The sequence below is a fragment of the Meles meles genome, chromosome 12 (assembly GCF_922984935.1).
Source record: "Meles meles chromosome 12, mMelMel3.1 paternal haplotype, whole genome shotgun sequence".
Lineage (NCBI taxonomy): Eukaryota > Metazoa > Chordata > Mammalia > Carnivora > Mustelidae > Meles > Meles meles.
Window position 1 is genome coordinate 75,972,047 of NC_060077.1, and position 20,576 is coordinate 75,992,622.

At 40.6% G+C, this 20,576-nt stretch overlaps 1 protein-coding gene across 11 annotated transcripts in view; it reads right to left on the reverse strand.

Annotated features, from left to right (window-relative positions):
* The window catches only part of CCDC68 (coiled-coil domain containing 68), a 55,965-nt gene that overhangs the window by 7,262 nt on the left and 28,127 nt on the right, over window positions 1-20,576 (reverse strand). For 8 of the 11 annotated variants that reach the window (XM_046024650.1, XM_046024657.1, XM_046024656.1 and 5 more), the window contains 5 exons: window positions 20,362-20,444; window positions 13,260-13,365; window positions 11,860-11,943; window positions 2,709-2,785; window positions 487-582 (listed from right to left, as the gene is read on the reverse strand). In XM_046024650.1, the coding sequence (XP_045880606.1) occupies window positions 525-582; window positions 2,709-2,785; window positions 11,860-11,943; window positions 13,260-13,365; window positions 20,362-20,444 (408 nt within the window). In that variant the 3' untranslated portion in view covers window positions 487-524. Of the gene's footprint in view, window positions 1-158; window positions 4,431-11,859; window positions 11,944-13,259; window positions 13,366-20,361; window positions 20,445-20,576 lie in introns of those variants that run through there. The other 3 variants (XM_046024658.1, XR_006821031.1, XM_046024659.1) reach the window with 3 other exon arrangements.

Sequence of the window (20,576 nt, forward strand, 5' to 3'; positions counted from 1 at the left end):
ACTCCCTGCAGCAAAAATCTGCAAGAAAGATTCAGATCTTTTTTTAAGTTTAGCATTCAACTTTTTTTTTAAATATTTTATTTATTTGACAGAGAGAAATCACAACTAGGCAGAGAGGCAGGCAGAGAGAGAGGAGGAAGCAGGCTCCCTGCGGAGTAGAGAGCTGGACGTGGGGCTCAATCCCAGGACCCTGGGATCATGACCTGAGCCGAAGGCAGAGGCTTTAACCCACTGAGCCACCCAGGCACCCCTCTTTTTTTAAGTTTAAAGCAAAATTCCTCTTCCATCAAAAGCCCCTGGTGTCTTCACCCATTTAGTAAGTTTTGAAGAAAGAGTTCCTTCCCTTGAATATACATTTGTTTGATTTTTCTGGAATGTCATCTTCCTGCAAAGCTGTGGATGTATAGTAAATTCCACTGAATGCTGGCAGTGAGCCATTTCAACATGAAAGTTTATGCTGTGTTTCAAGGAATAAGTAAGACTCACATAGCAATCTTTCTCATTCAGATCTTCAGTCAGTCAGCTCATTTCCGGAGCTTAATCAACATCAAATAGGGTGTCGTGTCGACGGTCTTCAATTCACTTTAGAAAAGACCATACAATTACCCAAACTGAGCACTTTAAAATTTTAGTGATATAAGTGCTGTATCCCCACCATTACCATCTCCACCACCGCTCTACTACCCAGTATGAGAACAAGAGTGAAGAAGAGGGAAGGGAGGGGAGAGAGAACGAGAGACTGTATCTGCCATTCCACACAGTGAAGACATGCACTGCTGTGACTTGGAGACAGGAAGTAAATCAACCCTTCTGCCAGGACATTTTTAGTTCTGTGGGCTTCTCAGTCTGAGCTTCTCTCTTAAACTGTGTGAGTCTAGTATTTAAAATACATATGTATGTATATATGTTCACACACACACACACACACGCATGCTTCTATGTGTGTTCTGTTGTTGTTATCTAAGAACATGACCCCGAATCTCCAGCAAACACTTCTTCCGGTGTTCGAGAAATATCTCTATGTTCTAATGCTCAAGGGAAACACCTTGCTTTTTAGTACTTACTGAGATATATAGGACTACATTTTATGGATGATTAAAGAGATTTGCCTGGATTACCCTTTAAATGTACATGATTTCTCCCCGCCCCCTTAACAGCTACTTTTCTACTCCAGTCTCTCCCTTGAGTTATAATTCCATTGCCTACGGGTGAACCCAGACTTCCCAAACCAGGCTACCACTTACATTCTCAAAGCAGCTGACTGGCCATATTTCATCTTACAAAGATGAGATCTACCAAGTCACAGGAAGAAAAAAAATCTCTAAAACTAAAAGAACTTTGACAATTAATTTACTACAGCTAAAGCATTGGCGGTAGAAGTCATTCTTTCCAGCACCTTCCCTCTGTACCAGCTAGAGTATCTTCATTCCATACTGGAGTAGTTACAGTACAGAAACAACCAGCTTCTCCCTCCTCTACTCCACTCTGTGTGCATTCCCTATGGGATCAAAACAGCTGAGAATGGCCACCATGTCTCACTACTCCCAAGGGGACTGGTATCTGGTAAGGGAACAGAAAAAAACAATCACCTTTCTTTCCCTTGGAAAGTCATGCTTACCCTACTATTCTGGACTCTCCATATCTTCCCGCACTGAAGTGACTACTTCTCTCACTGTTTCTGAATCATGGGTATTTCACTTCCTCCTTTAATCTTCCTGGGGCTTAATTTCTTTTCTTTATTGGAAGTTGCAGGGCCAGTGGCCAAAAAGTTGATAACTTAGCATCTGGGAGCCCAATTCTAGAAGACTAGATTCAGAATGGCTTCATCTCATCTCTAATTACCTATATCATTAGCAAAGTGAAGCAGGACTGCGGGGAATTCTGAAGAGGGAGATGGATCTACCTGATTTCCTGGATGGATGTTAAACACAGCAGACCTGATTTTCTACCTCAGGCACAGCAATGAGGAGAGTTTCAGAAAACAGGCTTTTGCCCTAGAGGGATTAGACTGGGAAATTCAAAAGCTGCTAGAACAGGAAGTTTTTAATCACTTTTTAAATGATTCATGTAATTACAGACTATGTTTTCTTTTAAGTGATAATTTCATAGAGTATTATGGAAATAACATTGGAGCCCAGAAGTCTTTTTTTTTTTTTAACAACTTGTTATTTTACCACTAAAAACTGAGTTTGATGGTTTCAACCATCATTTTGATTGCTGTCCTGGGCCATTATCATTGCTTAATTCAGTCATTATTAAGTAGTTACTGAAGACATTTGCCCTTAGTAATGCAGGAAATAAAGGAATTATTCCTGCCTTCTTAGCATTGACAATCTACCTGGTTTGAGATGCTACAGAGCACAGGAGTTAATGGAGAAACAAGGACTATAGAAAAGAAACTATGTGTGCTGCTTGGAGAAAGTGTTGGAACCAAGACTAAGCTTGTTTCATGGCACAAAGCAAGAAAAGATACCTAAATTTATTCACTCATTTTTTCAGTAAGTATTTCTATATTAGGCTTTGAGGGTTCAATGTTAAACAAGTAACACAGGTCTTCTTCTCAAGAACTGGGAAACACAGTAAACCAACGACTACATAAGTATAAATAGATTGGAATATTTCTCCAATGGGATAAATGTCAACATTCTTGAATGTATGTCCAACAGAAGCTGTGAAGGCAAATGGTGATGGGGGAAGGAAAACCTTACCTTGTAGAGACAGACTTAGATACAGTTGTCCTAGGCGTTTCAGACCAAAGCGCCACTTTGGTTTTTAGTTCTTTATTCTACAGTTGAAAAAAAAAATGTACAGAGATCACAAAGGTAGCACATTCATTAGCCACATGCTTAATGCTTCTGATCATCCCACCACCTACGTCCCTCCTTGGCAGTAAGCTTGTTGTTTCAGGCGCTCATTAGAACACAGAATGTAGCCAATTGAGAGTCCCTTATGATCTCTGAAATTACAAACACATCTTGAAAAGTGCATAATTCTCCAAGAGATTAAAATGGAGTAGTCTACATGAGCTTCCGAAATTTAACAGCTGAAATATGTTCTATTTCACATAGACAGATGCAAAAAAAACTTCATAAAATACTTTGTTAAAGAACCTTGTTAAAGACACCCACGATATTGATTACATTTGTCATTCTTGGGCAATCTCTTGATTATAAACTCCATGAAAATAACACCATCTGTTCTTTACTATAGAGTTCATGGCATTTTTAGCCTCCATTCTCCCACTGAAGCCTTAGATTCTTGAGCTCTATACTAGTGGTAAATGATACACATATTGTCGATCATGTATTGGTTGTTGGAGGAAACAAATCTCATATGACCATAAATATTTTGAATCTGGGAGCACTCTCATAATTCCAGGAGACAATTCAATAGCTGATAATGAGGAAGGTAAGAGTTTAAAGTTCCCAGGGACAAATCCTAGCCACTCAGTAGTTATGTGACCTCATTTAGTTACGTAAACTCTCTGGGCCCAATTTCCTCGTCTGTAGGATAGAATCATAGTCTCTTCTTCACAGGTTCTGAAATGAGGTTCAGTTTGTTCTCAGCTCAGTGTATGGCCCAGATTTTAAGACCTAAGGACAGTTAGTGATGATTTTCTAGTCCAACTACCATTTTTATAGCTAAAAACTGAGATCCAAAGAGCTTAAGTGTCCCATATCTTGCTCATGGCAGAACTCAGGTTCAGAGTTGGGTCCTCCCAGTCCAGAGCCAATGCTTCCCCTATAGCATGGCCACACCAAGCACATTCATTTCACAGATCAGAAACATGAGACTTAAAACAGCAAAGGGTCATGCCCAAGGTAGGGATGTCAGTGGGCCACACTGCAGGTCAGAGGTGTTTAAATGATACACCAGGGTAGCAGGGGCTGGGGCTGGAAGGTAGCCAGGTGGGAAGCTAACAGGTAGAGCTATGGCTTCAAAAAAGAACAGTAACACACCAGCTCTGATCCCTAGTAGGAAACTAAGGAGTTAAAGTGTCATGTAATTGAAGTTTAAAAGGTGTTTCTTAAAAGTCCACCAGATGATTTGAAGTAAGCCAACACCAAAATGCATGGTTTGGGGAAATAGATGTTAGAGTTTTGATGGAAGCAAGAGAGTTCATAATTATGAGTGCCAAGAAAATGTCAAGACCTTTTCCAGGTGCTTTCCATACAACTTTCCCTTGGTAACTTTTACTCTTCGGCATATTAAAGAAGGGTGGCAAATCTCAGATTGTCCAGGTTAACTTGTTTCTGATAACCCATTCTGTGTAAATGTGCAAGCTTTATGCAGGCCTGCCTCCAAATTCCAGGCTCTTTTCCCTGCAAGATGTTATTTTTCTGTAAGCTCAGCCTCCTTATATTACAGATAAGTAAATGGTGAGCCCCAGGAGGAAAAGAGATTCAATGATTTCCAGTGGGATTTTGGATCTAATAAATATGAAACAGAAAAAAAAATAAACTGTCAGGAAATTAATCAACAATTAGTCTACTGCCACCGTCCATCCATCCATCCATCTCTGCCATCTCTATGGCACCAAGCTGGGAGCAGAGTGAGTGGGAGGAAGCACAAGAAAACATGGATCTTTCCCTCCAGTACACAGGACGCATGGTATAGCGGGGGAGATAAAACAAACACGTGGACATAAAAAATGTAAATAAATAAAGGCAGTTCAGGAGAGGCCATAGGCATTAGATAATTAGTTACTAAGTAGAAGGTTTAACAGAAATCAGTATGACAAGAATCATTTGTCCCATTTTCATACACAAGGAGATTTCACCTGGACCATGAAGACAAAGTGAAAGGCGGAAAAGAAGAGGAGAAGAGACTAAGGCAACAGTTCTTCAAGTGTGATCTTGGGATATCAGCAGTATCAGTATCACCTGGGAATTGGCTAGAATCACCGATCCTCAGTCTCCAGCGAGACCTACTGAGAAACCCAAGGTGGTCAAGGGATGGGTTTTTAGAAGCTCACCAGATGGTTCTGACATCTGCTCAAGTTTGAGAGCCGTTGGACTAAAGAACTCATTTTCAGTGTTGGCTGTATATTGGAATTATGTGGGGGAGACCTAAAGCTTTTTTTTTTTTTTAAAGATTTTATTTATTTATTTGACAGACAAAGATCACAAGAAAGCAGAGAGGCAGGCAGAGAGGGAGAGGGAGAAGCAGGCTCCCCGCTGAGTAGAAAGCCCGAATGCGGTGCTCGATCCCAGGACCCTGGGATCATGACCTGAGCCGAAGGCAGAGGCTTTAACCCACTGAGCCACTAGGAGCCCAAAACTTCTGTTTTGTTTGTTTATTTTAAGGTTTTATCTTAAACAAATCTTAGACAAGATTTTCTCTTGTTTGTGAGAGAGAGAGAGGGAGAGAGCACAAGCAGGCAAAGCAGCAGAGGGAGAGGGAGAAGCAGGCTTCCTGCTGAGCAGGAGCCTGATGTGGGACTTAATCCTAGAACCTTGGGATCATGACCTAAGCTGAAGGCAGACGCATAAAGGACTGAGCCACCCAGGCATCCCTCTATGGGGAGATTTAAAATCTACTCATGTTAGAGTTTCACTCCAGAGAATCTATTTAACTTGGTTGTAGTCTGGGTTCAAGAGTTTTCAAAACTCATGGGGCACCTGGGTGGCTGTCAGTTAAGCATCTGACTCTTGGTTTCAGCTCAGGTCACAATCGCAGGATTGTGGGATCGAGCCCTGCTTCTGGCTCTCTGCTCAGCTGAGAATCTGCTTAAGACCTCTGCCCCTCCCCACCAATACCCCCTTTTCTCTAAAATGAAATAAATAAAACCTTAAAAAAAAAAGAGTATCCAAGATTCCGCCGGTGATTCTAATGTGCCCCTAAGTAAATGAAGGACGACTGCAGTAAGGAGAGCAGAGACAAGATGTGGATGTTGCCCCTTCTTACCCCTCAGCATTTGTACTGCAGAATAACTCGAAAATGGAGCAAAAATCTTGACACACAATGATCATTTCATTGCGATGTTTCAAGAGTTTAGCACTTAAGTCTCACGTAGGAAATGTACTTCAGATTTCATGAATTGAGGATGAAGATGTTCCTTGTACAGTGGAGATCAAGCTAATACACATTCCTAACAAGTGTAGGCATGTATCACAGGCCAAGGACGTTGCGGAGAAAAACTCCTCTCTGTATAGTACTCTACAGGTTAGGAAGGGATAGGAATCACAACATCATGATGACATTGAACACAGGAATAAAAATAATCCAGTCTGGACAATTATTTAAAGGCTATTGAGAGTTTTTCCAAAATAAACTCCTAGTTTCTCAAGTTGCTGAGTATCAAATAATATAAAAGCGTAAGAGGTATCATGTTAGACTGTCTTTATGTTCATTTATCTCAACTTCCTTGCTGATTTATTTCAGCTGCTAGATTTAGGAATTTATTTTTGATTCATGGGCTTTTATAGCTTTTCCTTTAATTAGAACAGCCATATCTGGGGGACCTGGGTGGCTCAGTGGTTTAAGCCTCTGCCTTTGGCTTGGGTCATGATCTCAGGGTCCTGGGATCGAGCCCCACATTGGGCTGTCTGCTCAGTGGGGAGCTTGCTTCCCCCTCTCTCTCTGCCTGCCTCTCTGCCTACTTGTGATCTCTCTCTGTCAAATAAGTAAATAAAGTCTTAAAAAAAAAAAAGAACAGCTATATCTGTGAGTTTTATTACATCATTTCTTTACAAAACTACAAATCACTGACCAGAATATGTCTGCCATTATGATGACTGTATCCAAGGATATTTTCTTGATGTGGTTTTCCAAAAGAACCTAATTTTTGGACACTTTCTGTCAACACATTCTTGTTAAATTTAATTTTAGGGATCACAGTGAATATATAAAACAAGATAATCGTCAATGTTCAGAAAAGGGAGGAATTTCTGAAGATGCATTTCCATATCAGCAGGTCATTAGTGAGGAAGCTAGAAATGCATGAGATGTGAGAGGGAAAGTTAGAGATGAAAATGAGGGCCATAAAGATATGGCAAAAATAGAAAGGAAAGTAAATAATTTTGGTAGAGTTAGGCAGAAATGTTCCAGGGATATTTTTTAGAAGTTTTAAAAACCTTAAAGTTGTTTTTGCTGTTGGTGTTTTAAAGGGTATTGTTATGTGAGTGAATATATCTCCCTTCTGGAGAGGGGAAAAAACCTGCTAGCATAAAAAGAGAGCCACAGGAAAAACACTATTTGTTACCATGACTCAAGAAATTGGAAAATGGAAAACACTGTAATTTGGTGAACTATGAAAATGACAAAAATAAATATAAATGGTCAGACAAATTTAACAACTCTTCATTTCTAAATACATATTGTATACACTGTATTTCACACATGTTTTTATGCACATGCACATACACACGTACCCCCCCAACACACACTTATTTAATCACTCCACTAAATAGATTTTGTGTTGTCAATGGGGGGAGGGGAACATGAGCTTTCAAGACAGTAAGATTCAAATAAGTGATTTTGAACAAGTTTCTTAACTTCTTTGGAACTCAATTTAATCACTTACAAAATGCAATAAGTAATAACTTTCTCCCAGAGTAGTTTTGAGGATTAAATAAAATGAAGCATGTAGCATGCCTAAAAAAGAGATGAATGTTTTTTGGTATGGATGGTGCTGTCTGTGCGGTTTAGAAACACAGGTGATGTGTTTAAATGGGTCATTCAAGCTTGGGTAACCATTTACCATAAATGGAATCAATTTAGCCTGTGATTTAATAGATTCCAAAATAGGCAGTGGTCTTAAATCTGCATGCAAGATAGTATACCCCTGCATAAATCATTTAAGAACTTCATAATAAAGCACCGACTAGGACCAGACCAGAAGTAGGTTAACCTTGGCTCAAACACTCACTAAGTTCAAGTACCTGGTCAAATATCACAGGTTCAGAGATGCCCTTCCTGACTACCATTACTCTATAACTATCACATTGTCACATTCTATACTTTTCAGAGCCCTTGTCCCTCCCTAATTAAGTTGTTTATTTACTTGCTTATGTGTTTATTGTCTGTATCTTCAATTAAAGGATAAGCTAGAGGAGATCAGGGACAGTCTGTTCTGTGCATTACCCATATGCCCAGCACTTGAAACATTTCCTGGCACATCCTAAACACATAAAACTATTTCATGAATCAATTAAATTAATGCAGCTTGAACTTTTTAAATCTGAAAGGGTCACTGTCAAACTCCTTGCTGTGAAGGAAAAGATTTATCTACTGAAGATAAGAAATTTTGAGAATATAAAGATATTCATAAGATACTGCTTTGTTTGAAGACTCTTCTATAAAGGAACTCATTAAAAAAAAAACAACAGACACTTGAATCAAGCTATGTACAGAGAATCTGAGACAGTATTGAGAGGTGTTTACACATAGCTGCTGAGTCTGCAGCAACCAAGGAGTTCCCATGAAGGGAACAAATCTATTGCTTTCTCACATATAAAACTGAGTAGCTAATCAGCAATTATTTGTTACATTTGGAAATATAGAAACAGAGCACAATAAAAACAAATACATTGTTCCAGTCTAATTATTAACTAAAAGACCAACTGGATAATGTATTGCACCTGGGCAATCTGAGTTAAGCTGTCAGCCTATTTAGGACTATAACATTTGTTTTGGGAATGATATAAATAAACAGACACATCTAAAGGACATAAAAGTGGATTAAAAGCAGCAGTACCATTGATACCTTGATCCTGTGATAACAGCTGGCACTTAATTATATCTGGCTAGAACACAATGAAGGGAAAGCTCAGAGACAGATAACAATCTCTCCAATTAAAATGTGTGACCAATGTGCAACGTGTAAAATGGTAGGGCATTGGAGCCCAAATAGGCAGATACACCATTGGAAGAGATTTCCAACATAAAAACTCAGTCTAGGATAATGGACACTTCAAATTCATGAAGAAAGGCCAGACTTCCCAATAAAATGAGACAATTGCAAAGTTAGATCCCTACCTCACACCAAACGTCCTGATTTACACATAAACTTGGATTTTAAATGAGATTCCCAGTCCAGAAAGGGAATCTGAGCACATGTGTTTATCATCTCTCCCTTCTTCAATTTTATTAAAATAATAACAAAAGATTTCTATGTATGTCAATCCCTTAGTGATGAAGAGGGAAAAAAAAAATAAGACTATGAGCAGATCAGAAATATCAGGACTGAAGGACTGAAAGTAAGCAAAAAGTTGATTGCAGAGGCAGTGCAGGTGGGGCTGTGGCTGCTGAGGGAGATGACTAATCAAGCAGAGCCCTGAGAGTCAGAGAACACATTACCAAAATGTGAAAAATGGATATACTTTGAGTTACCAATTCTACTTCTAAAAATTTATCTTAAGGAATGATCAGTGATGTTTGTATCAGTGATCAAATGATCAGTGATGTTTGTATAAATATGTTAAATTCAGTGCCTTTTACAAAAGCAATACTGAAAAACAATCTAATGTCCAATAATAAGGACTGAGTTCATTAAATTACTGAATATCAATACAGTGGCTATTTTAAGAGATAATGTAAATATAATCTGATTGGTAAGCAAAGACTTCTTGTTATATTGTTTTATATATATATATATAGTATATATATATAAAAATATACATATATATTTTTATATATATATACTATATATATATATATATATTGTTTTATATATATAAAAAAAACTCTTTGGCATGGTTTATGATCTGACACCTTCCTATAATTCCAATGTCATTCCACACTATTTCATTCAACTAGATTAGAAGCATTCACAATGGCTCCCTGTCCCTCTTCCTGACAAGCTCTACCACCCAGCTGTTTCCTAAACTCAAATTAAAATTCATTTCCTTAGAGAGCTTCTTCCCACCCACCATGCTAAGTCCTCAATCCAGGGGTTATCTGTCATCGTCTTCTTTCCTTGCAGAATGCTTCTATAATATTGCTAGTTACATGAGCATGTAACTAGCATGTTACATGTGTCTCTCTCCCTCTCTAGACAGTCAATTCCAGAGTACGGGGTTCATGTCTCTTTATTTTCCCAACCTTAGCCACTTCTCCTCCTTCATCAGTTCTGAAACTTCTATGTCACAGTAGCCGCTCAGTAAGTACTTATAGAATTAACAAAAGATTGATGATGTGAACAAATGAGTGAAGCTTAAAAATACAATGAAATGGGCATAATATCATGCCAGTATAGTCTACATCTTTAATACATACATATAGGTATGTAACAGGCAAATCAAGTCCCACAGAAATATAGATGGACACAACTGTGCAGAGTGATTACCCACGGACAACAAGTTTGCATGATTTTCTTTTTATATGTGCTTATCCATATTTCCTAATTGGTACAGAATGAATGAATATATATTAGTTATATAAAAATAATATAAGAAAAAAATATTTTATCAAGTAACATCTGCAACCAAAAAAAAAGGCACTAAGTACAAAAAGCAGTGAAGAAATCCCCATAGGGACATTTTGGGGGGAGGAAGAGGCTCTAATGTGGTCTGAATCCCATCATCTGAGCCCCTCGATGTAAACTGACCAGTCATTACTGGGCACTTGAGTGGACACGAGTTTTGAGCCAATCATCCCCCCATCTCTGCTGCACAGAGTTGCAAGCATTGTCTTTCTCAAACAGCTATGTGTAAGCTAAAGGAGGTGAACATCTAAGAAAAGCCTGAGGCTCAAAGGACTTGCCCTCCAGAATAGAGACAACAGTGGTCCTTTGGGAAGGGAGAAATGGCTCACCATGGCTATGGTTACAGAATTTAAGATGTAAAACGATTTACAACCTCTTTATGTTTTGATGATGTGTTCCTTCTGTATGGGAAAGCTGAGAGAACATGGTGGTGAGAGAAAAGGTGTGGCCGTGTGCTGGGGGCGTGGTCTATCCCGGTCGAGAAAAGCCCTCAAGGATGATCAGGTGTCTGGGGGCAGTCAGAGCATCTCTGATTCCACAGGACAGGACAGCGTGGCAGGGGGACAGGCAGGAAGTCAAAACACTGCAGAATGAAGCAGAAAGGTGACCAGGTCCAGGGGGTCGGTGGTTAGTCTCTGACAGAGGCCGCGGGGCCAGAACGGAGCCTTGAGCCCAGGGGGAGGGGGCGGTGACATCCTCCGACCCTGCAGCCTCAGTGGGATTCGCTACACACCCTGGGAGGCCGGGCGCTGTCAAGCCTCAGTCTGCAGCTGAAAGCCTGTAAAGGACTTCCCTAGCGTAGAGGGGAAGGAGTGGGCAGGAAGAAAAGTCCATCTTATCACAGTAAATTACAAAGTGTGATATTACATTTCAAAACATCGAAAAATAAGAAAATTACAAGAGGCTTCTTAAAGGGGTCAAGCCCTGAGGCAAAGTGTGTGAGCGATGATGGGGGTGAGTGGTGAACGACGGGGAAAGAGGACAAGTCAGAGCGGGAAGGAAACAAAGACATAAGACAGCAAACCCAGCCATCGGGCCAGAGCTGAATCCACCCAAGATGGTCTTGACCCAGCTTCTAATTCAAGTCCACATGGAGAGACATTCTCACCTGCCCCCCCAGGACAGCAAGCATTCTGGAAAATTTGGGTGAACTTTTAACAAGTATTTAATATTAATAATCTAATATTATAAATAATGTTCAATACTTCAATAATTTTTAGGAGTACCTCTCTACAAATCTATAATTTCTTATGCATAGAAGATGCACAGGCACACACAGTCACAAAAAACGCCCACATACAGACACACTGCGTCACCCTGGTACACCAGCAGACACATTCATACACAGGCTCACAGGTACACTGAACACACACACATACACGTACACACGCATTCACATTCACACTGAAATATACAACAGATTCCCTCCTTACCTGGGCTTCAAGTATGTTAACTTTTTCCTGCAGGTTTTCAATTCTCTTATCTTGTTCTTTTAAGTTATTTTTTAGTCCTTCCATCTAAGAATTAGGAAACACAATTGGAAAAATCTTGTCAAACAGGGAAGTTCCTTAAGTTAGAACCTGCACAAGTTTCTGTGGTCCACTCACATCCATCAAACAAAAAAATTAAATCCCAAAGCACTGGCGGATTCAGTAGGTTATAGAAAATAACAGGGCAAAGGGGCCCTTGGGGATGAGAGCACGCAGGCAGTCCTAGTAAATGTTGTAATCTTTGGAAAACCTGTTTAAACCAAATTCAGCGAGCATGCCTCCTGTGGAAAGCAGCTTTGGCCGTCCTTCTATGTTTCCAGCACTCAATGAATGCTTTCATACTGCGGATGCAGAGGCTGGGGCCATTACATAAGACCACCACCGAGCATGGGGAAGTGCCCCAATGCAGAGATCTGGTCAACCGCGGCACAATGAGGTGAGCCTGCTTTGCTGGGGAAGAAAAGCATCTGCTAAAAAGCAACATGGAACAGGGGAGGTAAAGTGATGACCAGGAGAGAGTGGGAAGAGAGGAAACCCGTGGATTCTAAGACTGATTCTGCCATTTCCAGCTCTGTCATTTAACTACTGTGAGCCTCCATTTTCTCCTTTGTAAAATGAGAACGTGGGATGCGCCCTAAGTCCTTCCTGGCTCCCAAGAGCCATGACTCAATTCTCCGGCTTCTTGGTGAGGTCCTAGCCGAATGTTACATTTGTATCAGGAAGGCACTGGAGTTATTCAAAATGATTCCTTTTGGAAACAAATACTCGGTAGTAAAAAATGAGTGAAGGTTTGATTTTAGGTCTAAAGGACACAGCCCAAACCAGATCAATAGATTTCTTGAAGTAAATCATATGAGTTCACAACCCACCGTCCATCTGGCTGCCACCACCATGACCTCCTCTCTTTCACCTGCCAGGATGTCCCAGAGAAGAATGGCCAGGCGACAGTGCTGTCCCCACACACCTACTAAGTAAATTTACTGTTTGTGAGGTTATAAAAACAGATCATTGCTTCCACAGAAAGGGCTGAATCTTCTAATCTCCAAAATCTTCTAAAGAACAGCATACATTCTCTGGCTCAGAACACTTAAAAAAAAATCACTGAAACAGCTAAAGAGCAGTTAAATACAATTTCCCAAATATCTTCATTGAGAACACTACAGGTGTTGGCATACAGACTGAAGAAGGCATTGAAAACAGAGTCAGGTTGCAGGGGAATAAAAAGGAAATGTCAGTGGGGAGAAAAATCTCACTGCTTGTGAAGTCGGGACAAGCCGCCATGTATCCAGTCTTCTCCCTGTAAACATACCGTCTACCAGAGAAACACACTTGACTCATCTGACCTCCTGGATGACACCACGCAGGTTCTGATGTTGGGAATGAATCACGAACTGCAGATGCGAGATCTGCTCCTGGAGAACGGAAATCTCCATTTGAAGATTGTGGCAACTGGAAATGCAAAAGGAAAAAGAGAGATAAAGATGTGCTGAAGCCATTGATTATATCCAGGCTGCCAGGCTCTCCCCACCCAGGACCCTGTTATTGGGCATCAAGTGGGAAAGATGCTGGGGGCCCCACGTGCCACGCAAGACACAGAAGATCAGGGTGCCTGGGTGGCTCGGTTATGAAGCATCTGTCTTCAGCTCAAGTCATTATCCCAGGGTCCTGGGATCGAGCTCCGCACCCAGCTCCCTGCTCAGCGGGGAGCCTGCTTCTCTCTCTCCCACTCCCCCTGCTTGTGTTCCCTCTCTCTGTATCTCCCTCTGTCAAATAAATAATATCTTTAAAAAAAAATGCGGAAGATCAACAGGCACAGAGCCGCCTCTGATGAGCTCAGACAGGTCTTGAATGAGTACACCCATTCATATCAAAAGCTCCCTCCCACCAGCTGTGCCTTCCCTCCAGGAGGGGCTTGAGTCAAACTGTACTGAACAGATGAAGCACTCACGGAACTCAACAGTCTTGCCTAGAAGCACCCACACCTCCAGCACTCATCAGAATGCCCAGGTAATTACAGAAGGATAATGGGGCCAGGACGAGGTGGGGCTAGGAACGGAGATTTTACATATAATGGGAAAACAATTTTCAATGATACAGAGTTCATGTATGTTGTGGATTGCCTGTGATTGTCTTTTATGATTATGATCACTATTATTATTTTGGCTTCCTGCTTTGGGTCATTCTACTACCTCTAACTAGGGCATTAAAAAAACAACAACAGCAACAGAAAAAGGAAATTAAATTCCAGCTAATGGTTGGAGCTCACATTGACCATGGTGAAAAGAGATAGATGAAGTTTGAATTTAGATTATTCATACTTTCCCAGAACTCCTTTTGGTAACAGGAATTGATTATACAGCTTTTGACTGGCCAAGATTTTCTTCTTGCCAATACTACTGAAGTTTTGAGGCGGTGTGCATTGTGGCAAGCTCCCCAAACGTGGGAGCGTTGTGACTGGATTCACACAAGCTTCCTTAGCCTCAGTGTAACAGATAGAACAATTCTACATGTATTACTTTACAAGGATATACTGTGAGCTTAAGGAGGTAAGAGAATATGCTTTTGGAAAATAAGCTTATTTACAGAGCAATGTGTTAATATTTCTTTAGCTATTGAGGTTTTAGAATTAGTAGGCAACGTCCAATGCATCACAATTCTGATTTTTATAGTCTCTGCAAATATTGCAAAGGCCATGGCTACTCATGTGACATTACAGAACATGTTCTCATTCGAAAGAAAAGAGAGTCTCATTTTGTTTCACATCATGTACTAAAACACTGCTTCTCAAACTTAATATGCATTGGAGGGTTTTATGAAATCATGAGGGATCTTGTTAAAATGCACAGCTGATCCAGGAGGCTGGGCTGGGGCTTGAGATTCTGCATTTCCAATAGGCACCCGGTTGTTGTCAGTGAATACGGTAGCCCGTGCTTTGTGTAGCCCAGCACCGAACCACTAAAGTTGGCTCAATAACGTAGGTAATATTCTCTCTCAAAGCCAAGTAATTTGCAGGTAACTTGCAATATTTAAGAAGGTCTTTTCATTTTTCCCCTCTTTTGGCTTTGCATGACAGAGCTTTAAAAATGGTTTGTTTTACTATAGAAAAAAATTAATCTCTATGAAACTATAGAAATTCTTACATAACTACATATACTGTATAACCATAACCATTATTATTTACTGACCCCATGGAATGAAATAAGTCATACTATAAAAATACTGTGCAATTACTCAAAATATAAGTAAAATGTAGTTCATTATTGTTCATAGCATAAAAATTAGAACACTCTAAATGGTCATCAATAGAGGACTAACTGAACTAATTATGCTCTGTCTGTACCATTTTGATTGTACATATACATATATATCACAAGGATAGACCAACAGACTTGATTTGTATCAAAGACGATTCTGCAGAATGTTATTAAAAAGGATGACCCTTTCAACAAATGGTACTGAGACAACTCTACATTCATCTAAAAGAAAGAATATGAAAATTAATCCTACACTCACCTCATAAGAAAAATAAATTCCATGTAGATTGTAAATAAAGCTGGGGCCCAACAGACTTTCAGAAAATAATATAAACGAACATCCTCACGAATGTGCAATAGGTGAAGATTTTTTAACATAGAACTCAAAACAGTATTAAACACAAAGGGAAAGACTGGAGTCATGAAATAAGAGGGAACTGGATAGCCTCAGAACATCGGTAGCTCACATGATTAATAAAGGCATTGTGCCCAGAATATCTAAGGATACATCTACCGATCAATACGACAGATACCCCAGTAGAAAGATTAGAAAGGGACTAGAGATCCCGCACAACAGAAGATGAGTTGAGGACATCCGGATCAGAACAGCAGAGAAGGCAAAGAGAAGTGTGGCCCACAGCTGCTGGTGCTGAGACTGCTCCAGGGAGGGGCGGAAAAGGAGAGCTATAGGGAGGGGGCAGCCACACTCTGGACTGCCCTCCGAGATAAGGAGAAAGAACTCAGGATGCCTTACAGAGGTGTGCTGGCTTTGAATACTCATAGACTATTCACGAGCCCATAAGAAAATTAAATTGTTTTAATTTATAAAAATGTTAAAGATGAATATTCATAATGGTCTTGTTCTGTCCCATGATGACCCAGAACTCAGACCAGAGGGGAAAAAAAGGTGGCTTTAGAAAGATGGATTGGGGGCACCTGGGTGGCTCAGTCCTTAAGCCTCTGCCTTCTGCTCAGCTCAGGTCATGATCTCAGGGTCCTGGAATGGAGCCCCGCATCGGGCTCCCTGCTCAACAAGAAGCCTGCTTCTCACTCTGCCACTCCCCCTGCTTGTGAGCCCTCTCTTGCTGTGTCTCTCTCTGTCAAATAAATAAAGAAAATCTTTAAAAAAAAAATGGGGTGAGTAGATGTTGTGCTCTTCAAAATACAAAGCTCTGGAGATTTCCCCACGTGTTCTGTGATGGTATGACCATAGAAATCACCGTAGATAAACAGAAATCTGAAATAGGTCTCAAGATGGAAGAAAATAATTTCTAGAAGCACTCTTGAAAACACGGCTGTCAGACTTATCTGCATTAGTACACTAGAACGGGGACTAACAGATGTTGTAGAGGTTTTCTCCTAGGATTTTTCAATAAATACGAACCTAGTCACCCATTTAAGGTCTTTAAATGTGAGACTATCCTGAAATAAATCGCCACTTGAGCTCCCTTCGTCTCTGCTCTTTATCTTTCTGTTAAAGCAACTCTGTCTTAATAAAGAGGTACTAAAGCAAAACCAGCAGGAAGAAAACATTACAAAGGTCAGGCCTAGAAAAGGGCACGGAGCCCTTCTAACAGATGTCTAATTCATGCTCTGCCTCCCAATGTCTCCACATAAATATACAGTACAAGCTGAAATTAGAAGAGAATCGAAAATCTTATACTTTGGGAAGACATAGATGTGTTTTTCCTATTCTTCGCATTGAGTACAACCAAAAACCTAGAGATTATATGCAAACAAACACAAGAAGGTTCTGACAGGTGGAGAGAAGGCAGACTAGTTCAGGACCTTGGAACCCAAGGCACAACACAACGGTGAGTTCCCTGGGTTTTCTTTTTGCCTCATATATCCCAGACTTGGAGCTGAAAAAGTCTGTAGTTTGGGAATGCCAAAGAGAGCGAACAGGAAAAACCCCATCAACAAGAGAGGAAAATCTTGGCCCTATGCTGAGGAAGGGAATCGAGGATCCTCTCTCCATTCGGCACCGAGGGAGAGGGCACAGAGAACCATTTCTGATATTCTTCCTCTGAGATTACTCAACGTTCAGTCTATCCTATCTTTAACGTTCAAAGTCTATCCTATCTTTAACTTGCAGACATGGGAAAACAAATGGCTTAGCTTTTAGTAACATGGGATGATCGTAGCGTAAGTACTTGGCAAGAAACCTACCCTCAATCACTCTGATGACCAATGTCTGCCAAACACTTAGTCAAAGGAAATTGAATTAAGGGAGGGTTCTCTCTCTATCCATTCATCAGGATACTCTAACAATCTATCTTTGGGTAACTTACACCATCAGAGTGCAGCATTATTCACCCACACCATACCATACCTTACCCTCTGCTCCGCGCTGTTCTAATGGCTTTGACTTCATTGTTTTCTGGCATCAGCCTATCCTTTTTTAAAGGATTTTTCTGAGGGACAGCTCCTGTGTTTCTCCAAAGGAATAACTCTAAAATGGACCTTTGTGTTTGTCTGTGATGTCACAGGACAGAGAGACAAGCTGGGAAACTGCCTTCTGCTCATAGGCACACAGGGGAATTAGGAAACCAGTCTGAGGAAAGGCTCCAGGGGTCTCCGGAAATCAAAGAAGGTCAGATCTCTTTTATAGCAAATGAGCACAGACTGCTGTGAGATTTCTGGAGCCCAAACTCCCAGCTCTTACAACTTCTGAAAAGCTGTATAATTGCTTCACCATCTAGAAGCTCAGTTTCCTCCCCGAAAAGTTGATGAAAGGATTAAATTCAATAAGGTGCCTGAGGTTACTCCATAAACAGCAAGGCACAATACACACGTTGGTTAGTAGCGACGGTAGTACAAATACGGAGTCAACCTCGTTTTTCATGAGATGCTTCTGCCAAATACCTTAACTCTCCTTAAAAGTAATTGTGGAGATTAGCATAATATAATTACATATTCATATCCATACGCAAAAAAAACTGTCATTTTCTCCTGAATTATAGAACACTTAAAAGTCATCATTTTTAGAGATGCTTTTTAATATTAGAAATGCCAGGTTAGAACATATTAAATCTTTTCATCAAAATGGCAGAGAGTCATGGCACCTTTCAAACCCGCCATCTTCCCCAAGGGAAATTTAGTCACCCCCTGCTCAGAGGAGCAGCTCCAGGCTATTTTGGGGGTAAGGGAAGTCCACCTGTAGGACCGGGCATTGGTGCCTGCCAAAAGGCCGTTGGTTTGATGACGATGTAGGAGTCTGGCAAACACGAGCCATCTGCCCAATACAGGAAGTGGTATTAGGCCCACAGACTCTTTCCTCTGCAAGTTGAAAGGAAAATGAAGAATATAAGGCGGCTGGAGAAAACCACTGAGAAAAGTTAATAAATCACACCGGAAAAACAAAGAACAAGAAAGAGTGAAACTGTACGAATACACGTAACTGAATAGAAACATCAAAATCATCTGGTTTTTAAAAACCCATTAGGTGCTGAAGGGTGGTCCTCCTGCCTTCCCATGAGATGCATCTTCTTCATGGCCATATCTGTTCAATCTTCATCTACCCAGGGATCTTCTTATTTGTGGTAGCTTAACCAGCTCTCTATTGCCTTAACCGAAAGAGCCTGACTCCTACTGATTCCATTTTCTTGTCACTTCGCAAAGTGAATACCTCTACACACAGACAAATAATAAGTAAGATAAATATTTGTGATGCCTACAATCTATGAAAATTACATAAGCCTGGATGTTCAAACACCTTTCTAGAAACACAAAACATCCATTTCCCTTAAGACATTTCTAAATCCTCCCTAAGAGCTTTCTGAGAATTCCCTATAACAACTGCTCATATATAATAGAACAGAAAGAATAGTTCAGTTTGTTTTTTGAAATGGTTACATTTTTGGCTCAAAGACTGACAAAAACCCCATTATCAATAAAAATCACTTTTAAAGAAAAAAATATCGGGCTCAGATTGTCTGGGCTTTTGATGGAAAGCATATTGTACAGGCTGTTTTTCAGAAAGAAAAAAAGAAAACACAACATAATCCACAGATTTACTTAGAGTTAAGTTAGGAGTATACGCAAGTGATTCTGAAGACCTAGGGATGTCGTCCACAGTACTTCCTTCATCTTCTCCAGAGAGGCACGGTGCTACCCGCCCTCTTAGAAAGCCACCTTCTGGGGCTATATGTTTGTTCACAAGGAAGAATATGGGTAAATGCACATCAGTGGTATTCCAGCGTGTTCTGAATATGGAAATGCAATTGTTGGGGTCAGCCCACGTCTGGGCTTTGGTATATGTGGTCCACTACATGAACATGACCCAGACAGAAGGCAGAAGCTTTTGAGAGATGAGAAGAAAAAGAGAGATCATTGGAAAGGAAAGAGAAACAGAAAACAAACAAACAAACAAAACAAACATCAAAGACCAAGAGAGAGGGATATTTGAGTGTATATTATTGAATAAGTGAGAAAAGAATTTGTAATTTCTGAGGCTCATCAGAGTGCTTGATATCCTAGGAAGCAATAGTTCCAGATGGATACAATAAGACCTCAAAATGGGCTTGACTTTGAACATGATATCAGGACCTATAGCGACAGTGCCAGGTTCAGAATGAGAAGGGAAGGGAAGGAAAGGGGGGAAGTGAGGAAATTTTCTATGTGATGAGTATTACACGATGTTCCACAGAATTTTTCTAAGCGCCATGAAGTAATCCAACACTTGGTGGTAACCCATGGTCCATGCCCGTATTCGGGACTGTAATAGCTTGTGAATTACGAGTATTCGGAAATAAGTCCAAAGAACTAAGAATGCATTCAGAGTAGTTCCTTCATACTCCACAAAGTTGGGGAGCACTGTAAAAGGATCTGACAGTTCTGCTTGAGGGCTAGCCACTTTGCTGCAGGCTACAGGTGAGACCCTTTAACAAAATCAGAAGCGTTAGGAGGGAATGAAGCATCCTCTTCAACACCACCGTCAACAGGGAAGAGGCAGGCTCCTTCATTCTTTAGGAGGACTGACCCTGCCCTACTTTCCCAGTACCTCCAGGGAACTCTGCCCAGTGGGAGGGAGGGGAGGCATGTGGCTGTTCATATTAAGAAATCTCCCTTTGTCCTGCCTTTTCAGCCCTCCTGTCTCCTTGGAGGGTGCTAGCCTGCTCTCCACTGGCCAGTGGACCGCAGAGAGGAAAGGTGTCAAGAACTGCTTTCGTAAGGAGGGAGATTTGCAAACCTTTTAGCATACGTAGCATTGGATTTGAGTTGCAGCAGCTTGTTTTCCAAAGACAGTTTTTTTCCTAGCAGTGTCTTCTTTTCCTAGAAGGAAATAAAATACAATTTTATTTATTTCTGTGCATGTGTGCCTGTGTTTCCTAAGTCACTCTCGCAAACTGTTGGGAAAAAGCACTTCTTATAATATTAGAAAATATTTTTAAGCTAAAGAGCTCA